The following is an 18,606-nucleotide window of genomic DNA, read 5'->3' as shown; positions in this document are numbered from 1 at the left end:
AAAACAGAAGTTCCACAAGTTTAGGCACATTGAAATCAAACAATTTTCAGAAGTAACTCTATAGATTTATGTGAGTCTTTCCAAGTAAGATGTTTCATAAGTGTTACGTTCCACAAAAAACAGAAACAGAAGACCTCACTGTACTACACTCACGATGGCCAAAATAGCTCCTTGCATGTGTATTTGTCCTCATATGAATCAAACCAAACACACATTTCAACTGAACATGCCTGGAACTTATGCAAACATCTGGGCTTCATCTCTTCCTATAAGGAGACATAAAACAGGGCAGAAGCATAAGAAACAGTGGAAATAATATCTGAAGATGAGGAGGGAACCTGGCATTATCAACCTCTACTTTTGGTTCTCATTTCATAATTGTTTCTGGTTTGAATGGTTCTTTACAACTATTGCAAAAAAATTGCACTCTTTAGTGGGATTTTGTGCCTCAACTCATTCAACAGGCACATTCACACTTTTGAAACAGCGTAATTCAAACAACAGCTTGCAGGCAATAGGATACTGGCTTTGATGAAAGTTTTTTCACTGTTTTACACTGACACTGATGGTAACATGCTCAAGCACTTTCCAATAGAGGTAATGAGAGCACCAAGGCTAATTTCTTATACTTTAAGACAGAAGTGCTAGGCAAGAGGTAAGACAAATTGCAAATACCTCAAGTACATCAACACTTACTGATTAGTGACAGAAGGGGACTACCTCAATGCTTCACAACAGGTCTTGGTGATCAAGAGTAAACAAAGATTCTAGAACACATTTTCATACATTAAATCAGTATGTAGCTGGTCAGTTTAGAGCACCTGGGTCACATAGGAGAAAATTCCAAGTCTCCATCACAAGATGGGAGAAGACATCAGTTCTAAAATATGGACACTAAAATCTCCGGCTATCTTCAACAAAAGAAGTCACAACCTCTTTTTTAGAGGCTTTTCATTTACAAAATGAGCTAATTTCAAGTATCAAATCACTAACCACACTGAAGGAAAGTATTTCAGAGACTCCTTTTGTGGCTAGGGTAAGAGTTCAAGTATGAAACAAAGTCACTTGCTTGCTGTACAGAGGCGGGTTCATAATCCCTAAGTGAGCTCTGTCCAATCCCAAGCAATGCAGGCCTATGCATCTCTTCTCATTGCTCTAGGCTAAGAGTGTGCTAGATTTTTAAGTGTGTGCCAGAAATCTCCAGGAGGAGCTGACAACTCTCTCCACTTTCCTAAATGCTCAAGGTAACATCAGCAAATATAGCCATCACCTCAGGACAGTGGTAAAGCTTTGAGTCAGATGGTAGGACAAACATGGTCAGTTTTAAAGAATAGTTCTGCTGAGCAAGTGATCAGGGCTTGAAGGCAGTGCAAAAGGAGGTCAGAACTCTTGCAAAACATCAAGTCACAAAGCTCAAATGCTGACAAATCAAGACTGACAGGAAGCTGGTACCAGGCACCTGAGAAGAAGGCCTCAAAAAACGGTAACACTTCATGGAACAAAACACAGATATGAACTCAAAAATAGATAGTACTCAGACACTGACTGAAAATCTGCACAAGAACCAGAAAAAACCTGCATCAGAATCAGTCAAGAAAAAAGCGGGTTGTTTGGAGTACAGCATTTAAACTTGGTCACAGGCATCACAACAGCCAGAAGAGGCCTTGCTTCTGTTCTGTTCTCACTAATGCTCTTTCAAGACTCAAAACACTCTAAGAATATGGATATTCTGTTCCCCAACAAGCTGAGTCCCAGGAGTGAGAGAAATTTTTCATTAAGTCTTCTAAACTAAGAGACAGTAAAATTACAGATACTGCTGAAACCTGTTCAAGTCCTTCATAATTTGATAAATTAAAAGCACAAACACCTGTCTTGAAAAAGACTAAGAAACCCAGGCACTTATTTCCTAAAACTCCTCTAGCCTTCTAAAACATCCTTTTCAGTTATGTTAGAGAGACTTGTTTAATAAAGTGTGTTTAAATTGTTTCAATCTGTTTTTACTTCATTCCTATTAAATACCTGTCTGGTGATCGTCTTGACCAACGTCCTCTGTCAGATTCTGCAAGAAACAGGAATAACAGTTAAACAAGATTCTTCTGTACTATTTTTAAATTTTACTTGATATTAATATTCATCCTCATTACTTAAGGATCATCTACGTAAGACTGTAGTCTTTGTGTTTTCAGCGCATATTTACCTAAAAAGTTACGCTTGCAAATTTATCTAAAAAGTTCAAGTAAATTCAATCTGATAAATATTTTTGAGGTTTTTTCAATCAAAAACATATCAAATTATTTCAACAGTGGAAATAACTACCCATCAGGTGCAGAACTGGCATTATTTTACTGAATAATTCCACCAAAAAATGCGGCATTAGAAAGACTGAATTTACCATTTAGCACAGAAATGGCTTTGCTTAAGGATAAACACACATATGTGTTCTAAAGGAAACTGATTAAAAACCAACTGAAACCTTGGAAACAAGTTTACCCCTTTCTTTAGGCAGGGTCTTTTCCACTAAATTTGCAGTGTACACACAGAAGCCATATCACCATTTCCAGCTATGGCTGCAATAAAACAAATGTAAATACACAGCACATAAGCAGGAAGAGTCTTCACAAAAACCTTGTTTCACTTTCTGCATGGGTGTAAGAGGACAGCTTGCTCATTCAATATGTTTTCCAGAAGAACTGCAAGAAACTGGGTAACTGTGATGATTACCATCACTGAATGCATCCAAGAAAGCTTCTTGCATGAGGCAACATCTAAATCCAATGTTCAAACAAAGCTCAAACTCCACTCTGACCTCTGGAGTATAATCTTTCACCTTTTACTAATACTGCTTATCTCTTCACCAATTCAAACCAAACAGCCTTTCATACAACAAGGCAGTTATAATTTTTAGAAGTGTAATCACTTAATGATTTCAATCATTAAATATTCTGGACCAAAGCCCTAGCTATTCTGCTAAGAGAAAATGGCAAGTCATTACCAGCCTATTGAGGGTGTGGTAAATCTTGTGAATATTTGCCAGTGTTGATAGATGAGAATTCAGTTGAAAATCTAGAGGGGAAGAAAAAAAGGGTTTTAAATTTCTGGTTTCCAAATGCAGCAGTCATGATCTTCCTACATTCTGGCTATTTAATAAAATAATCACAGAACTATAAATTAAAAGTAATCTTAACTTTTTCAGCACTGACATTTTCAACATTTGAGTAGAACAACTGAAATCTGCAAAAAAGGTATCCTATGTATGTGTTTTTCTTAAGGCATGGATGACCCTCAGCAGAAGTATAGCTAACTGTAGCTGAATTAAAAAAAAAAAAATTACAACTTTTTTTTTCCCCTGATATTGGGAATCTTTATAACTTCCATGTTACCCAGTCCTTCTGTTTCATCTATTCCAAAACCAAGTTAAGCGCCATGTAACAGTCTAAAATCATTAATAAAAATCCTAGTTCCTAAAAAAAAAAAATCTGATTTTATTAATACACATGTACTTGCCTATATACTAATTTCCTTGCAAAAATAAGTGACTAGAACACACCTGTACAGTTGAAACATGGCTTTTAATAACAAACCAAAGGTTACAATACAGCAGCTGTTAAGACAAGAACAAAAAAAAACTGATAATGAAATATTCTGACACTTCTTGGAAGAAGTCCTAGCATAGATGGTAATTTTGCTTCCACACTCCAAATACAAAACACTTGAGTTTGCTTCAGTTGCTAGAGAGCGAGAAACTAATTTTTCTCTATTCTTTTGAATTCCCTATTTTTGCTAGGAATGTAGCAAGAACAAAACTGGAAAGTAAGTAATTTACAAAAGAACAGCTGAGATCCAGCTAGACAGCAGGCAAACCAAAAAGAATCTCAGAAACCGAACACAAACCAGCCGAGAGGGCTTAAAGACAGCCAACTACTACAGAGTATCTCCACTTGAACTAAAAATAAATTAGCTACCCCACTAGAACTCATGTGCCAAAACACACTAGAGAAATGTACTGTATGATAAGCAAAGTATTCCAAGCAAACTTCTTCTATATGTGAAAACTTCTTCTGTATGTGCCTAGCACCACTACCCAGCTAAAGCAACAAAGCATTTCTAATATGAGACATTTAATTTAGCTTTGCCCAGCAGCTGATGCAAGATGCAAGTAAGGTCAAAAAATAATTTCCGTATTTCCATTCAGAGCATTTCAAAGGAATGCTCTCAAGATACACTTAAGATGACCCAGATAAACAAGAGTCATCATTAAACATCTGACTGCCAAGTCAGTGAAGCACACTGCTATGAAGTTAACAAGTGAAACTGAAGAAACTGCCTGCTCTAAGTGAACTTGTTACACACATCACTGTGGAATTCTCCTATCACACTGAATTTAAAAAAAATAAAAATCAAAAGATACTTTCAAGAATTATACATTTCATTCATTATGTTAGCCAGAGTATAATTTAATTAATTGCTACCTATTTCTTAGCATGTTGTCCCCAATCCACCACAGCAATACAATTGCTCTAAGTCAGAAGCACCAGAGATGGAATTTCCAACTTGTTAGCTAACCTTATATATACGCAGTCAAAGACAATCCAGATCTTCTTACCAAGCCACAATAAGAAGCTCTTGAACCTTGAACAGGGTACTAGAATTTTTCCTGCATTAAGAGCTCAATAAAGTTCCATTTTTGCTAGTCAAACAATACTAAGCAGAACCATTCTGCAAGAAAAAAATAATCCTGAGTTTCTTAGTCAATCCTCAATTCAATATAAAGCAATGAGAAAAAACAGAAGGAGAGGGGGGCAAACAGGGATGAGGACAACAGGGAACATAAAAGCCATTCTGAGGAGGGCAAGGTTAAAAAATAAAGATTTGATTTGTTAAATGGCAGATCAGATTAAACTTTCTGGAACATGAATTTTACAGTTTCCCCTGCTGCTTAGTCTAAAATCTACACAGAACATGAGCAGTTAGAGAAACCAGTTATATCTGGAGAACACTAAGCAAATATTTATTTACTCTAATCCAATATTAACTTTAGATAGCACTCTTAAAAATGGTTGAAAAAATACTCTTAACATTAGGATTATATATATAGGTATCACTTTTGAAACAAAACATTCCTAGGCACTTCAAAATATACAGTTGATGCCAGTGTGTTTTACACGTCTGCTGGAAATATCTGCAATTTTAAGCTGCTGTCTCAGAAACAGGCTGCATAATTATGATGGACTTAGCAGGGTTATCCAAATATATTTTTCCAGTTCTAATACAAGAGATATCACACCATCCACCATTTGAGTATGGAGGACCTGAGTCCAAAGTTTATTTCTTTCACAGGGGAAGCTTGCACAGCATAGGGATATTATCTAAAACTGAAAACAGGTTTCTTTTACAGTTATAAAAGCAAATGCAAGGAGCACCCATTAAATTAGGGAAGTTAAATTACAGTTCATGTTATTCTCTGAATTGGTCTGTGTCAGCGTTTGCTTTATCTATATTTCAAGAATGACACACAAAGTATCCTATGCCACCATGAAAAAGCCTATTTTGAAAAAAAAAAAAAATTGTTTTTTTAAGAAGCAAAATCCAAAAAATAACACCTCCCATGCTCAAACGACACTGTCTGGGAAATTATCAAAAACAGCACTGATCAACAGTGGTCAAGATGGCAAGCAACTGGATAGCTGGTTACAACTGTATTGTTCATGAAGACACTCTCTCCTCTCCACCTCCCATACTTTCCACACATAATCATGCAGCCTCCAAAGTTGTGCCTGCTGATCCCCTTGGGCGCATTGAAAACTTATCCACAGAATAAACAAACCCTGCCATCCCAGTGCTCTGAATCAGATCACCAAGGAGCTGCAACACCAGCTGAGCTGGAGGAAGAAACAGGAAAGGCCTTCTTTAGTGGGAGCACAACAGTCTCTTGTGGCAGCAGCAATGTGTTGGATTAATCCACCTGTCCCTCCCAGCGCCACCGCGAGAGGAGCGACGTATCACGTGAAGCTGCACACTCCACAGCTGGTTGTATGAGCTTGACACAAACAATGCCATCACATGTGAAGCTATTTTTCAACTGAAGACAAGAGTTTCAAAACACATGAACTGGTCTGCTTTTTTTTTTTTTTTTCACCCTACAGAAACTGCATCCAGCTCTGTGGTCCTCAACACAGGAAAGACATGGATCTGTTGGAGCAAGGTCACAAAGGACAACCGGAGGAACACCTCTCCTATGAAGAAAGGCTGAGAGCCAGGGTTGTTCAGTGGGGAAAACAGAAGACTCCAGAGAGATCTCATAGCACTTGAAATGCACTTATGGTACTTTAAGGGGACTTTCAAGAAAGCTGGAGAGGGACTTTCCAAAAGAGCACATGTGACAGGACAAGGAGGAGTAGCTTCAAACCGAGAGAAGGTTTAGATCAGATATCAGTAAGAAATTCTTTGCTGTGAGGGTGGCGAGACCTTAGCACAGGCTATCCAAAGAAGCCGTGGATGCCCCAAGCCTGAAGTATGAAGCTGGATGGGCTCTGAGCAACCTGGTCTTGGTAGAAGGTACTGGTGCCCATGGCAGGGGGACTGGAACTCGATTATCTTTCAGGTCCCTTCCAATTCAAGCCATTCTAAGATTCTGACACACCACACAGTTTATTGACCTCAAATCAGAAAAAGGAAATCTACTTGCTTTGTAAATAGTGAAAGATGAAATGTGGAAAGTTTGCCATGACTTTAAGGGGTGTTTGTCAAACACGCATACATATTTTGTTGATTAAATTATTTTTCATGCAAAAGGCATCTGATCTTCAGTGAGGTCTGAAGCAATGAAAATTCCAAGTGGTATTAAATACTTTGCAGTAATTCAGAATGTAATGGCTAAAAAAAAAAAAAAAAAGTAAAATAATAGCAAATCCCGAACACAGAAAGGAAAGAAAGAAATGACAAATGACAGAGCCAACCTAGTTTCATGGAATTTAAATGTTGTCTGCAGTATGTGATTAACATAGTGTTAAGGGTTAAAGGCTGGGTAGTCAATTAGCCACAATCATATGCAATTTAAAATTAAAAAGAAAACAGTTTAAAAATAAATTTTAGAATATTATAGGTTAAGGTTTAAACTATGGACCTGAGAATTACAGAGAGGTAAAAGAAACAAGAGCTAGCTGGGCCTGCTTCCGTAACAAACTAAAGAAAAAAAACATTTTACACCCTCTCATTAATGCACACATGAAATACAATACAGAAAACAAAAAAACTCAGTGTATTTTAAGTATAAGCAAAGTATAAGGTAAACTGGACTCAAATACTCCTGCCTGAAATGAAAAAACTTTAAAGGTCAAATCCAAGTTTTTTTACTTTTCTTACCAGAAGGAGCAATGTGTTGCCAAACTATTTAAATGAACATCTGAAAACCAAGGGGGAAAAAAAAAGTACCTGCCTGAACAAAACCTTTACCTCGGTTCCTGCTGTAGACAAAACACAGCTACAAGGTGTAGTAAAACCTATTAAAAACCTAGTAAAAAATTAACAATAGTAGTAAACAAGATCAGCTGACTCCAAGTTTCCTTTAAAAGCTGCTAATTTTTTTAAGCAAATAGAAGATCTATAAAAAAAAATCTCACTTTAACAGTAGATCTAAAAATAGTTATCCCTAATAGATATGTCATATGTACAATATTAAAATATAAATATAGAAATAGCAGTAGTAATAACATAGTACTAATTCTTATTACTGCTAAGATGCAGGTGTAAACTTCTCAGAAAAAAATTAACAGAAAACACACATCACACAAACTCATACCTAAAAATCAAAACAGCATGCTTAGGCTTTTAATCAGTTGTCTTCTTTGCTTTCAAGTAACAGAGATTAAAAAAAAAAATCAAAAACAACAAAAAAAAAACTGATATAATAGTTCCAAGTTCTGTTGCCTTACTTAGCTTTAAATAAATTTTACTTACTCAAAAAAGAATAATTTAATCTTCTACAAAATATACCATTTTATGCTCTGTAGTCTACTTACAGAATTATCCTTACAGCAACACAATTTATATTGATGAATTATGAATTGATTAATGAACTTAGAAGTTCAGATCTAAAACCTACACTTGGTGAAAGCCCTCAACACCCATGTTCAGGAAGCAAAATTTTTGTATTCATTACTAAATACAGAAGGCAAAAGAAAAATGTACATCAGTCTTATTTACACAAAAACTTAATAACACACCTGAAGACTGAGAATCCCAAACTGCAGCACAGAGCAGACAGGAGCTGACTCTGCATTCCTGTCAAAGACAGGATTCAAAATCTCTTTCCAGTGTGTCTCCAGCTGTATCCCTGAAGGCTGTGACACCTTATACCAGGGCCAACCTGCAGAAAAATCCTTTCTCCCAGCCCATCATGGGACAAGCCTTGGGTCAAGGGAGGCAGAGAACAGGCTGGAAAAGCAGGGTCTCCCTTGATTTGGTGTGGTCAAAGAAAGGGCATGATTCAGAAAGTAAGGAAAACAGAAGTGAATTCCAGCTTGGAAAGCAAGGACAGGCAACTAGATGGGATGATCCAGCCTATCTTGAGGAGCATCAGGACCTAGCCATTAAAGCTAAAGACATGATACTGCAGAATGTTTCTCCTGACCACCTGCACCCAGAACCGCACCAAGCTCAGAGCTGCTGCTGACACCAGCAGTATCCAAAACCTACAGTTGCAAACCTGTGCACATTTTGCAAACACAACAGCCTAAAATGTTGTGAAGCAAAACACAGACTGACTTAAGCTAGTAAATAAAAACTCTACAGAAAACCCAAACCCAAGCAACAAAATATGGTAGGAGTTACTACATGCACTCTAAAATAATTTCAACATAAACATTCACATTCAACGCTTAACATTTGGTATTACCACTCAGAATGACTACTGCAAGAAAATATTTTAAAATTGCTGCATGCTACGTAGATAGGAAAAAGTATAATTCTTTTTTGCCCCCAAAAGAACAAATCTTTATTCTACCTAGGTGTTTTTGGAGTACTCTAATCTGAAGGCTTGTTTACCAAAAAATCCACCACAGTTTAAAGTTAATTGAGAAATTCAGAGCAATTTAAGCAGTGCAAAATTTGTGTAACTGCTACTTCAGTTTGAATACATTTCCATTGACCTTAAATTGAACAAGTAAGAGCTAGGGTAATTCTCCTATACTAACATATAGGATAAAATACTCTTCACAACTGGCTCATGGCAGGATTTGGGTTTGCTTGGGAGGGGGTAATTTTGGTTGGGTGTTTTGTGCTATATAGCAAAGACCTAACACTAAGTGGGTTTCTGGTGCAGAACATCTGCTTCTGTTGATGAAAAAGTGTTCATCCAGTCTAACACTTATTCCACCATCAGACTAACTCAAACAGGTGTCAGTGTGCTACTTTTGCATCTTTGGCTGCCATGACCTGAGAGCTGTTTGCAAGTATTACTCTTAACTTCATGCCAGGTGTCATCTGGCATCCTACAAAGGGCATAAAGCTAATACAAACTTTGTATCTTGTGTTCTAGCTAATTCAGCAGAAATGCAACCCCATCAAGCACCCGCTACCGGGGTATCCAGCAGGGTGCACATCCGGTATGTGGCTCACCATGGAGCTGCAACAGCCTAGGAACAACTATGCCAGTCAAAAGCATTACTGCCCCAGCTGCTTGTTCTTCCTCCCTGCCAAAATTTACTGACCCCACAGCTCTGCCAGCAGCACAGGCCATGGCCACATTCCCTAACCCACTTCAGGCAAGAAATCAACCTGGCAGTTTAGACAACTTAAGTAAGTGGCAAGAGCTAACCCAGGTACATTTGACTGAGTGGATTAGAGTGCTCTACAAACCACTTAACCAAGAGAGCAAGGGAAGCAGTAATCTACAGCTAATGAGCAGTAATGAGCAGCAGACCCAGTCCCACAGTCTACACAGCGACACATCTGCATCAAGGGTGTCACACCAGTCAGCTCCCCAGGATGAGCTAAAGCCTTGCACCTCTAACTATATATAAATATATACAGCCATCTATATACACACAATTTTATATGTATATACACACGCTCCCCACTGAATGAACTGGTAGTTGTTTCTATCTCTTTATGAGCCAAAAGTAAAAATTCTGTTTAACATCAGACCATGACTCTAAATAAAACAATTTAATTGGACAGTACAACAAAAATGCTGGCATATATAAATTAAAGGCTCTGCTTCAAGCCCCTCTTAGTAGTCTTACTTCCTGTAGAAGAAATAACCACACTATTAAATGCTCTAATATTTAAACTGGATACAAGAGATGAACACTTTCACAGGATGTACTGTACTTCCTAGTGCTATACTTTTTGGCAAGCACAAGACAGAAAAATTGAGTGAGTTATCTTCTTCTGCTTGAAGACACAAACAAAACTAGGAAATAATGCTTCGAAAAAGCCCAAAGCCTTTGCTTTCAATACCTGCAAAGAAAGCATGGGAGGAGGGGAATTAAAGAAAACACAGGATTAATAATTCACTAAGAGCACAAAAAGTACTCAGACAAAAATAAATTTAAATGAAGTGCTGCAATTACACAAATAAGAGCTCACCCTGATACAACAGAATGAAGAGAAGCAGTGAAAAAAAACTTTACCTGCCTAATTCAACCTATTACATGGTCTTATACAGAGAAGACTTCTCCAATTATAGCTACAAGAAACTTTTAAGCAAACATCTTCAACAGAAAACAGGAAAGTTGATTTCCTCATATAATGTGAAAGGTGTGTATTCAGAAAGTAAAACCTGAGACTGAGCAAAAACGTATTATAATGGAGTTGATATCATAAGAACAGATAAGGATCTAAGAAGGATCAAAAAGGTGGCTCAAAATAAATCTTCAGTCAGGAGACTACCATAAGCCAGCTTCTGTATGTGCAAAACTATGCTATGAACACTTCTTGCTTCAAGCATTTAGATCAATGAAAAAAACCCAACCACTATGAAGCTACAGACAATGAAATTAGCTAATTGAGGAAAATAAATCTATTTAAAATAACACATCTACAAGAAGAAAAAAAAAAGAAAAAAAAAAAAAAAAAAAAAAAAAAAAAAAAAAAAAAAGAAAAAAAAAAAAGAAGAGGCATGAGATCTGCTCGCTCCACAGCACATTTTTAATGAAAAGCCAGTAACAGCTGAAGGCTGAGGAAGACTCTCTTACTGGTTTCTGAAGACAAATTAAAAATCACTGTGTCACCTAATCATCCTACATGAGGGAGGCCTGGAATATTTGAAACTGTAACTCACACCTGTATATAATGAGGACCTGCATTTTTTTTGACAGGGCACATGACAAAAGACACTGAACAGAAGGTATTCTCTAGAATAATTATCCTTCTATTTCTAATATGAATCAATTATTTCTGCTTTAATGGCAGCCTTCACCACCAACACATAATGACCCCTAAAGGTAAAATAAACCAGAACCACTAAAAAAATTATATAACCTTATGAGTTAGAGCCTTTACCAGGCTGCCCCTGTAAGAGATCTCATTCTGAGAGACACAGGAGGATTCAAGAAAATGCAGGCATTATGCAGCATTTCTTTCCACCACTGCTTTCAGGACTTTGTCCAAAAGTCAGACCATCATTCATTAACGCATGACCAAAGCTTCAATTTTCATTATCTTTCCCACAAGCAAGTTCTACAGTAACACAGCATCTCAGAGCTGCCAATCCTTTCGCAGTGAGAACACGTTCCTGGGAGGTTTCACAGGGAAGTCGTTGAGCAGGGCAGGCAGCTTTGTGCTCGGGACGACCGCCAGGTCTCTCCAGCGGACGGTGCCTATCCCTGAACCCGGCCACCCCACGGCCACGCAACGCGTGACCCCCTGCACCATGCAACCCGTCTACAGCAGGCGGTCCCCGCAGCTGGAACGCACAGCCAGGAACTCTATCGCGGAGACAAAGCCCTCGCTACGCTCCCCCGATTCAGGCGCCGCGATGCCCCGCGCTCCGCAGGGCGGGCGGGAACGGCCGGTCCGGCCGGGGGTCTGCGGGGCGGGGGCAGCGCGCCTCGCCACCGCAGGGCCCGCTGGGAGTTGTAGTCCGCCAGGCCGCCTCCCGCCGCCCCCTTGCGTGGGGCCGCCGCCGCAGGAACTCCACCTCCCACCATGCGCCGCGGCTCCAGTCCCCCGCACAAGAAACCCGGTTCTCCCGCACCGGCCCGGCGGAACCCGCAGAATTCACCCCCGCCCGTCTTCCCTTACACAAGCAGCTCCGCAGCCCTCACTCCCCTCGGCAATCCCGGCTCTCTCACAGCCGGCCACGAGGGCCGGTCGCAGCCTCACCCGCTCACCAGCTGGGTCGGGCAAACTGCGTCACACCCTCCGAGCGCCCCCGGCCCTCTCCGGTGCGCAGCCCCCGCCCGCTCCCGCCCCCGCCCCCCGGGGGAGCGCGCTGAGGGCCGCGGGGCTCCCGCTATCCCCGCGGGGGCCCCACGGCCAGGCACGAACACGCCGCCCTGCTCCGCGGCGTCCCGCACCCGCGGGCCTGAACCCTTCCCCGGCATCGGGAGTCCCGGTGGCGCGCTCAGCCAAGCCTCACGAGTCAGGGACAAGAGAAGCCGCCCCCAGCCGGGCGGTTCTTTCGGCCAGGCAGCGGGGCGAGCGGCGGGCCCGGGCCCGGGCCCGGCGCTACTCACTGACAGCGGCGGCATCCGAGTGCATTTTCGAGCAGCGCTGCACACGCTGCCGGCCCGACCCGGCTCCTGCCCTGCTCCCAATCCAGAGCCTGGGCACGGACACCCCTGCCCCGCCCACCGCCCGCGCCCATTGGTCCGGGCTGCCGGGGGACGCGGCGAGTGCCGCGCTCTTACTGGGTGAGGCTGCTGCCACTCTCCCCCCGCCTGCCCCCTCCACCGCCCCGGCCTCCCATTGGGCAGAAGGTCGAGCTGGCCACGCCCCCCTCCGCTCTGACTGGCCTCTGGCGCTGCCAGTTTTTCCCGGCCTTTAAAGCGCGTGCAAAGAGCGCCACTTTGTGTCACCCGCGGCGCTGATTGGCTATGGGGACCAAGGGCCGCGCCCATGGACGGATACGATTGGCTAAGCGGGGAAGAGGGCGTGGCCTGTGCGGCCGCCCCGCCCTCCAGGGGCCGCGGGCGGGCGGTGAGGGCCCGGCCCGGGGCGGGGCGGGGTGGCCGGACTGCGGCACTTTTCGGGTGCTGCCACGCGGTGTGGCCGAATCACCGGCTGGTCTGGAACTGTTTCCTTATTTCTTCCATCTCCCCCTTCCAAAGGAGAAAAATGGCAAGCTGCCAAGGCCAGCCGAACGCACACAAGTGTCAGGTCAATGTTACAGCAGCGGCAGGTGGCGAGGGTTGGGGCCAGGAGTGCTCCTTGCGGGACGATGGCAGCGGCTCGTGCCCTGGCTGTTGGTCTGGATCCTGGAATTGGAGCCTTTCCCTCCCCTTGCACGGGGAGGTCGCCGCCCCTGGGCCGGGGAGGAGGCACCCTGCCGGTGATTGCTGCTCAGCGTGCGAGCGCAGCATCCCGGGTCCTTCCAGGGATAAATGCCGACCCTGGCACTCCCGGCAATGAAGCACGGATGCGAAGAGACTGCTAGGGCAGCGTCTGTGCTCAGCGGAGCATTGTAAAGACAGAACTGAGTAATGAAAAAAGCCCTCCCGCTAAAAGGTTAAGTTAAAAGAAAGTCAAGGACTACGAAACTGAAGTAGTGCCAGATCTAAGGTAATTGTCCCTTTGGAGTAATGCACTAACATACAGCCCTGAATTAACTGAGCACAGGCCTGTTTGTGTTTCTTTGGGGTTTTTTGTAAGCTCTGCCTTCCTCTGTGAGTCAGAATGTGCAAGTGAAGATTATTTATTTTCCTTGTTTTCCACTGCCTGTTTTACAGAGAAGAGGGTGGAGTCCACAAGAAAATGAATCCACTTTTCAAAAGTCATGTACTAAAACCCATGTCAGAGCAATGAAAGCTCACATTATTTTAAATTCTTACGTACTCACTAACTCGTTGAAATTATTTCTATAGAACTTCCTGCCTGTGTCTCAGGATATTTTCCTATTTTCACCATCTTTTCTTGAGCTCAGTTGGTTGGTGTTAATAACACTAAGGTTGGAGTTCAGTCCCCATTTACTTGAGACCTGGACTCTGTGATCCTTGTGAGTCCCAATTCATAATATTCTGTGAAACCTTTGCAAAAAATACAATTATAAAGCAATGCAAGCTAGGTTTCACTTCTTTGGTAGTTCTATAACATCTCACATGCCAGGCATTCTCATTAGTATGTGTCATCCCAAGTTCTTATACCCAATAGGGGCACTATTGAGTAGCAGTTCATCTGATCTAATTCTGGTTTAAGAGGAACAATTCCTTTAGGGGTGTCTGTTTGTTCACTTGACCATAAAAAGCATGCAGGCTGCTAGTTCAGAATAAAAACATATTCAAAAAGAAAACTTCTTCCATGCCTTACAAAGCTGTAAATTGATACAGATGTAAAGAAAGGTGGCACAGAAAAACCCTTTTTGGTTGTATCTGAAGACAGAAAGGTTTGTACTTTCCCCCCATTTATATTAGTCTAAAATGAAAGATACTATTTGGCCTTCAAAGTATTTCCTTAGCCTACAGCTTCTGTAACTACTTTAATGTGGAAATCCAGGGCACCAGGAATATTTCTGTGTCTGCTCTGGGGTGCCCTGACCCCTAGGGCAGCACTGACTTTGACCCTCACAAACATGAACTGCCATCTGAAGTGCCTTCAGTCCAGACCCAGAGAAACCAATACTTTCATTCTAAATTGTAGAGCAAATAGGTTTGACAAGCAAAACTTCCATATATTTTTGAATGTATAAGTATAATCCCTCATCCTCAAAAATGAGGTCTGAAAAGAAATCCATAGGGAAACATAAAAGAAACTTTGTTTTCTTAGCTTCTGCCTGCTAAACAGGGGATTCAGGCCAGAAGAGGCCTGCCCCATGAGAACAAGGCCCATTAAAACATGTACCTTCATTCCAACCTCAAGAGGTTATAATTAATCCCCTTTGTTACCACTAGCTGGAAACCACTATGGAGGTCTCCAAGCCAACGGGTGCTACAAAATCAGGCCTGTATTTCCTTTCTAAAGCCTGAGTTTATAAAATGCAGAAATGCTTCATTTTATGTAGAGCAGATCAATCAGGTCATGGCTAGCAGAAGGATTACAGGAGTGGCTTCTGTGAGAAGCTGCTGAAAACTTCCCCTATGTCTGACAGAGCCAAGGCCAGACAGCTCCAAGACAGACAAATCAGTTTTGGGGTAATGCCTCTGTGGTAACATATTAAAGAAGGGAAAAAAGTTAATGCGCATTCATGTGATTAATGTAATCATGGCCGGAGAACTGAGGAGTGAGAATATGTGAGAGAAACAGCTCTGCAGACACCAGGGTCACTAAAGGAGGGGGAGGAGGTGCTCCAGGTGGCAGAACTCATTCCCCTGCAGACTGTGGCGAAGCCCGTGGAGCTCCACAGGTTGCAGCAATCCACCTGCACAGCCCGTGGGGGACCCCACACTGCAGCAGGGGAATGCCCAAAGGAAAGGTGTGGGAAGCCCAGCTGGAGCAGGGTCCTGACAGGACTTGTGACCCTGTGGGAGATCCATGCTGGAGCAACCTGTTCCTGAAGGACTGCGCCCCATGGGAGACTGGCCCACGTTGGAGCAGTTCCTGAGGAGCTGCAACTGATGGGAAGAACTGAGGTTGGAGTAGTTTTGTAGGACTGTCTCCCAGGAGGGACCCCTCCCTGGGGCAGCTGAAGGACTCCTCTCCCTGAGGAGGAAGCAGCAGCAGAAACAACACCTGATGAACTGACAATAACCATTCCCCACCTCCCTGTGCCACTGTGTGGGAGGAGTAGAAAACTGGGAATAAAGTTAAGGCCAGAAAGAAGGAAGGGAGAGGGGAAAGGTTCTAAGATTTGTTTTACTTCTCATTGTCCTGCTCTGATTTTGATTGGCAATAAATTCAATTAATTTCCTTGAATCGAGTCTGTTTTGCCTTTGACACTAACTGGTGAATGATCTCTCCCTGTTCTTATCTCAACCTCCAAGTCTTTCACTATATTTTCTCTCCCTGTCCAGCTGCACAGGGGAGTGATAGAGTGGCTTTGGTGGGCATCTGGCATCTAGCCAGGGTGGGACCACTGCATGGACTGAGACAGCTTAAGCGGTTCCACCATTAGTGTCTTAATACTAACCCTCCTGGCAGCCTTTATTTTGTGCCAGTGCAATCACTTGGACAGCTAAATAGCAAGGTAGGTCAAAGAGCAAGACTATCCTCAGTGCTCCCAAAAAGCAAAAAATCCCAAAACAAACCTTTTAGGAATTCTTTAAGTTTTCTTTATTTGTTTGCTTTCCCAGCCAGCTGAATATCCAGATGTGGCTTACTACACATATATGCAGGTGCTCCCATCAATGCACAGGAGAGGAATAACAAACCATGGGATTGAAGAGTGGCAGTAAATGCATCTGCCAGTTTGCACACTGCTAGATCAGCCTTGGAACTGCAGACTTCTTTTTTTCTGGAAAAGACTGCCATTGTTTGCTTTTTTTTATGTTTGCACTGCTTTTTTAATTGATAGCTAAAATGGCAACCATATTTTCAATAAACTTAATTGTAGACTGTGAAAAGTACTGAATAACAAGAGAAAGAGGAGCCATTTACTTAGTTGTATCTTCTTCACTATCAGAAACTGTGCAGATGTATCTGAGAAAGAATTTCCAAAAGGAAACACTATTTCCAAAGCATATCAACTCCAGATTGCTAAAGCCATTGTATCTCTTGAATACTTTAATTCATGTTGCTTAGCTTAGAAACAAGCTTGAAAGTTAATTTTAGGCGCCAGAACCATACAGCATGATGTGTTTTACAAGACCAAGGGGAAAGAGAATTGTATTAAAAGAAAAACATGACAAAGAAGTATTTGCTGAACATTAAGAAAGCAGATAAAGCAGCAACAAAGCACAGTGCATGGTATTGTAAGAAAATAAACAAAGTGCCTACAAGAAGCCCAGCAATCACAGTTCTAAATCATTTACAGATATAAAGAGATAACTGATACACAAGTCAACACATGTTTGTGTAATGCTTCTGAAATTATTTTTCACCCTCAGAGTTACAATGAAAAAACCCAACACCTGTGAGTTATTCCTTCTTGGTATCAGCAAACTGTACCAATTAGGGACAAAAGAGGACCTCAAGTGGCAGAAAGCAGCAGCTGCACATTATACAAACTGCTTCAAAGCACTACTGATAAAACAGTTCAGCTCATTTTAATCTCCCCGTCCCATGGACCCATACTGTGTTAAGTGGAAAGGTCTCCTCTCTAACACTTGCTCCATGGGTACATTACATTGGCCCAAAGGTCCTTCTGTAACATCCTGCAAATAAATATATGTTTTTATATATATATATATATATATATACACACACACACACTTTTTATGTATCCATAAAAAGTGAGTACACTCAACTGCAAATATATTACATACATGACAAAAATCATGTTTCAGGGCTGTTGATACCTAAATTCTTACATTCCAGTTATAGGCGTTTTTTTCAGCTTCAGTTTTAAATTTTACATTCTCTTAATTCATCATGAGGCAACTCTAAGCAGCGAAGATTGAGAGCAACTAAGAATTTCTTCCTGAACCCTAGGGATGCATCAAAACAGCCAGCACCCCTCTCTGGGGCCACAAATCTCCCTCACTACCAGCAGAGGACCATGAACATTCTCGGTGTTCTGTTCCAGTGAGACAGGTGGGAACTGGTTACCTGTACACTTAAGCTGCAACAACTTGTTTAAATAACATCAAGTCTGGTTCAAAACCAAAGGGTGTGTCCAAGCTCAGCTTGTAGCTGCAACACCGTTTTTGAAAATGGGAAATAACAATTTCAGGTTTTTCTTAGCTCAAGAGGTTTGAACTGCAACTCCCAGGTTTTGGAGTGCTCTGTAACAACACCAGAGTCACTGTGCCTGAGTCAAGGCAGGAATATATATGTACGAGGAGACTGCAGTCTCCACCCTGCTGAAGAATCCAGTGCTCTCAGAATTTGCTCTGATCGATGTTACCTGGAGTTGTTTTTTATTCCAAGATACACACTGACAGGCCCCTGAGGTACTGCTGTCTCTTCCTGTACATTCCTACAAACTTCAACAGACCTGCACAGAATTTCAGAGGATGGGATTTGGAGTACAACAGAATACTTATTGTTTAGAAGTCAGATATATGTAATCCAGACCTTTTACCACAAGCAAAGTTCAAACCTTTAGTAAATACTGCTTATTTTATACATTATTTTCTTTGCATGCCATCTCTGAATGCATAAAGATATCCACAAACTTCTTCTTTCATAACAAACTTTTTTTTGAAAGCTGAGATGAAGAGAGTATGATTACAAAACTAAAAGATTAGTCACACACCCCTGCAGCAGGACCTGTTCTAGCACATTTCTGTCATAGTTTGAAACAATGATTGTGACTTAGATATATAATGCAAATTTTTCTAAACCACTTAAATATCAAGGGATTAGATCAGTGTGTAGATGTAAGGACAAATAAAGTTTAGTTTTAGGTTCCCA

The 18,606-nt window shown here is 41.7% G+C and overlaps 1 protein-coding gene across 9 annotated transcripts in view; it reads right to left on the bottom strand.

Annotated features, from left to right (window-relative positions):
• The window catches only part of DCUN1D4 (defective in cullin neddylation 1 domain containing 4), a 41,616-nt gene extending 28,860 nt beyond the window's left edge, over window positions 1-12,756 (bottom strand). For 2 of the 9 annotated variants that reach the window (XM_041465777.1, XM_041465854.1), the window contains exons 1-3: window positions 12,678-12,756; window positions 2,993-3,063; window positions 2,020-2,059 (exon numbers count right to left, since the gene is read on the bottom strand). In XM_041465777.1, the coding sequence (XP_041321711.1) occupies window positions 2,020-2,059; window positions 2,993-3,063; window positions 12,678-12,702 (136 nt within the window). In that variant the 5' untranslated portion in view covers window positions 12,703-12,756. Of the gene's footprint in view, window positions 1-2,019; window positions 2,060-2,992; window positions 3,064-4,563; window positions 6,800-12,677 lie in introns of those variants that run through there. The other 7 variants (XM_041466095.1, XM_041466364.1, XM_041466530.1 and 4 more) reach the window with 7 other exon arrangements.
• Window positions 12,757-18,606: the final 5,850 nt, after the last annotated feature.

Source organism: Pyrgilauda ruficollis, unplaced genomic scaffold (assembly GCF_017590135.1).
Source record: "Pyrgilauda ruficollis isolate IOZ18807 unplaced genomic scaffold, ASM1759013v1 scaffold1, whole genome shotgun sequence".
NCBI classification, from domain to species: Eukaryota; Metazoa; Chordata; class Aves; order Passeriformes; family Passeridae; genus Pyrgilauda; species Pyrgilauda ruficollis.
Note: the sequence above shows the minus strand (reverse complement) of the source record. Positions and strands in the feature narration are given on the sequence as shown.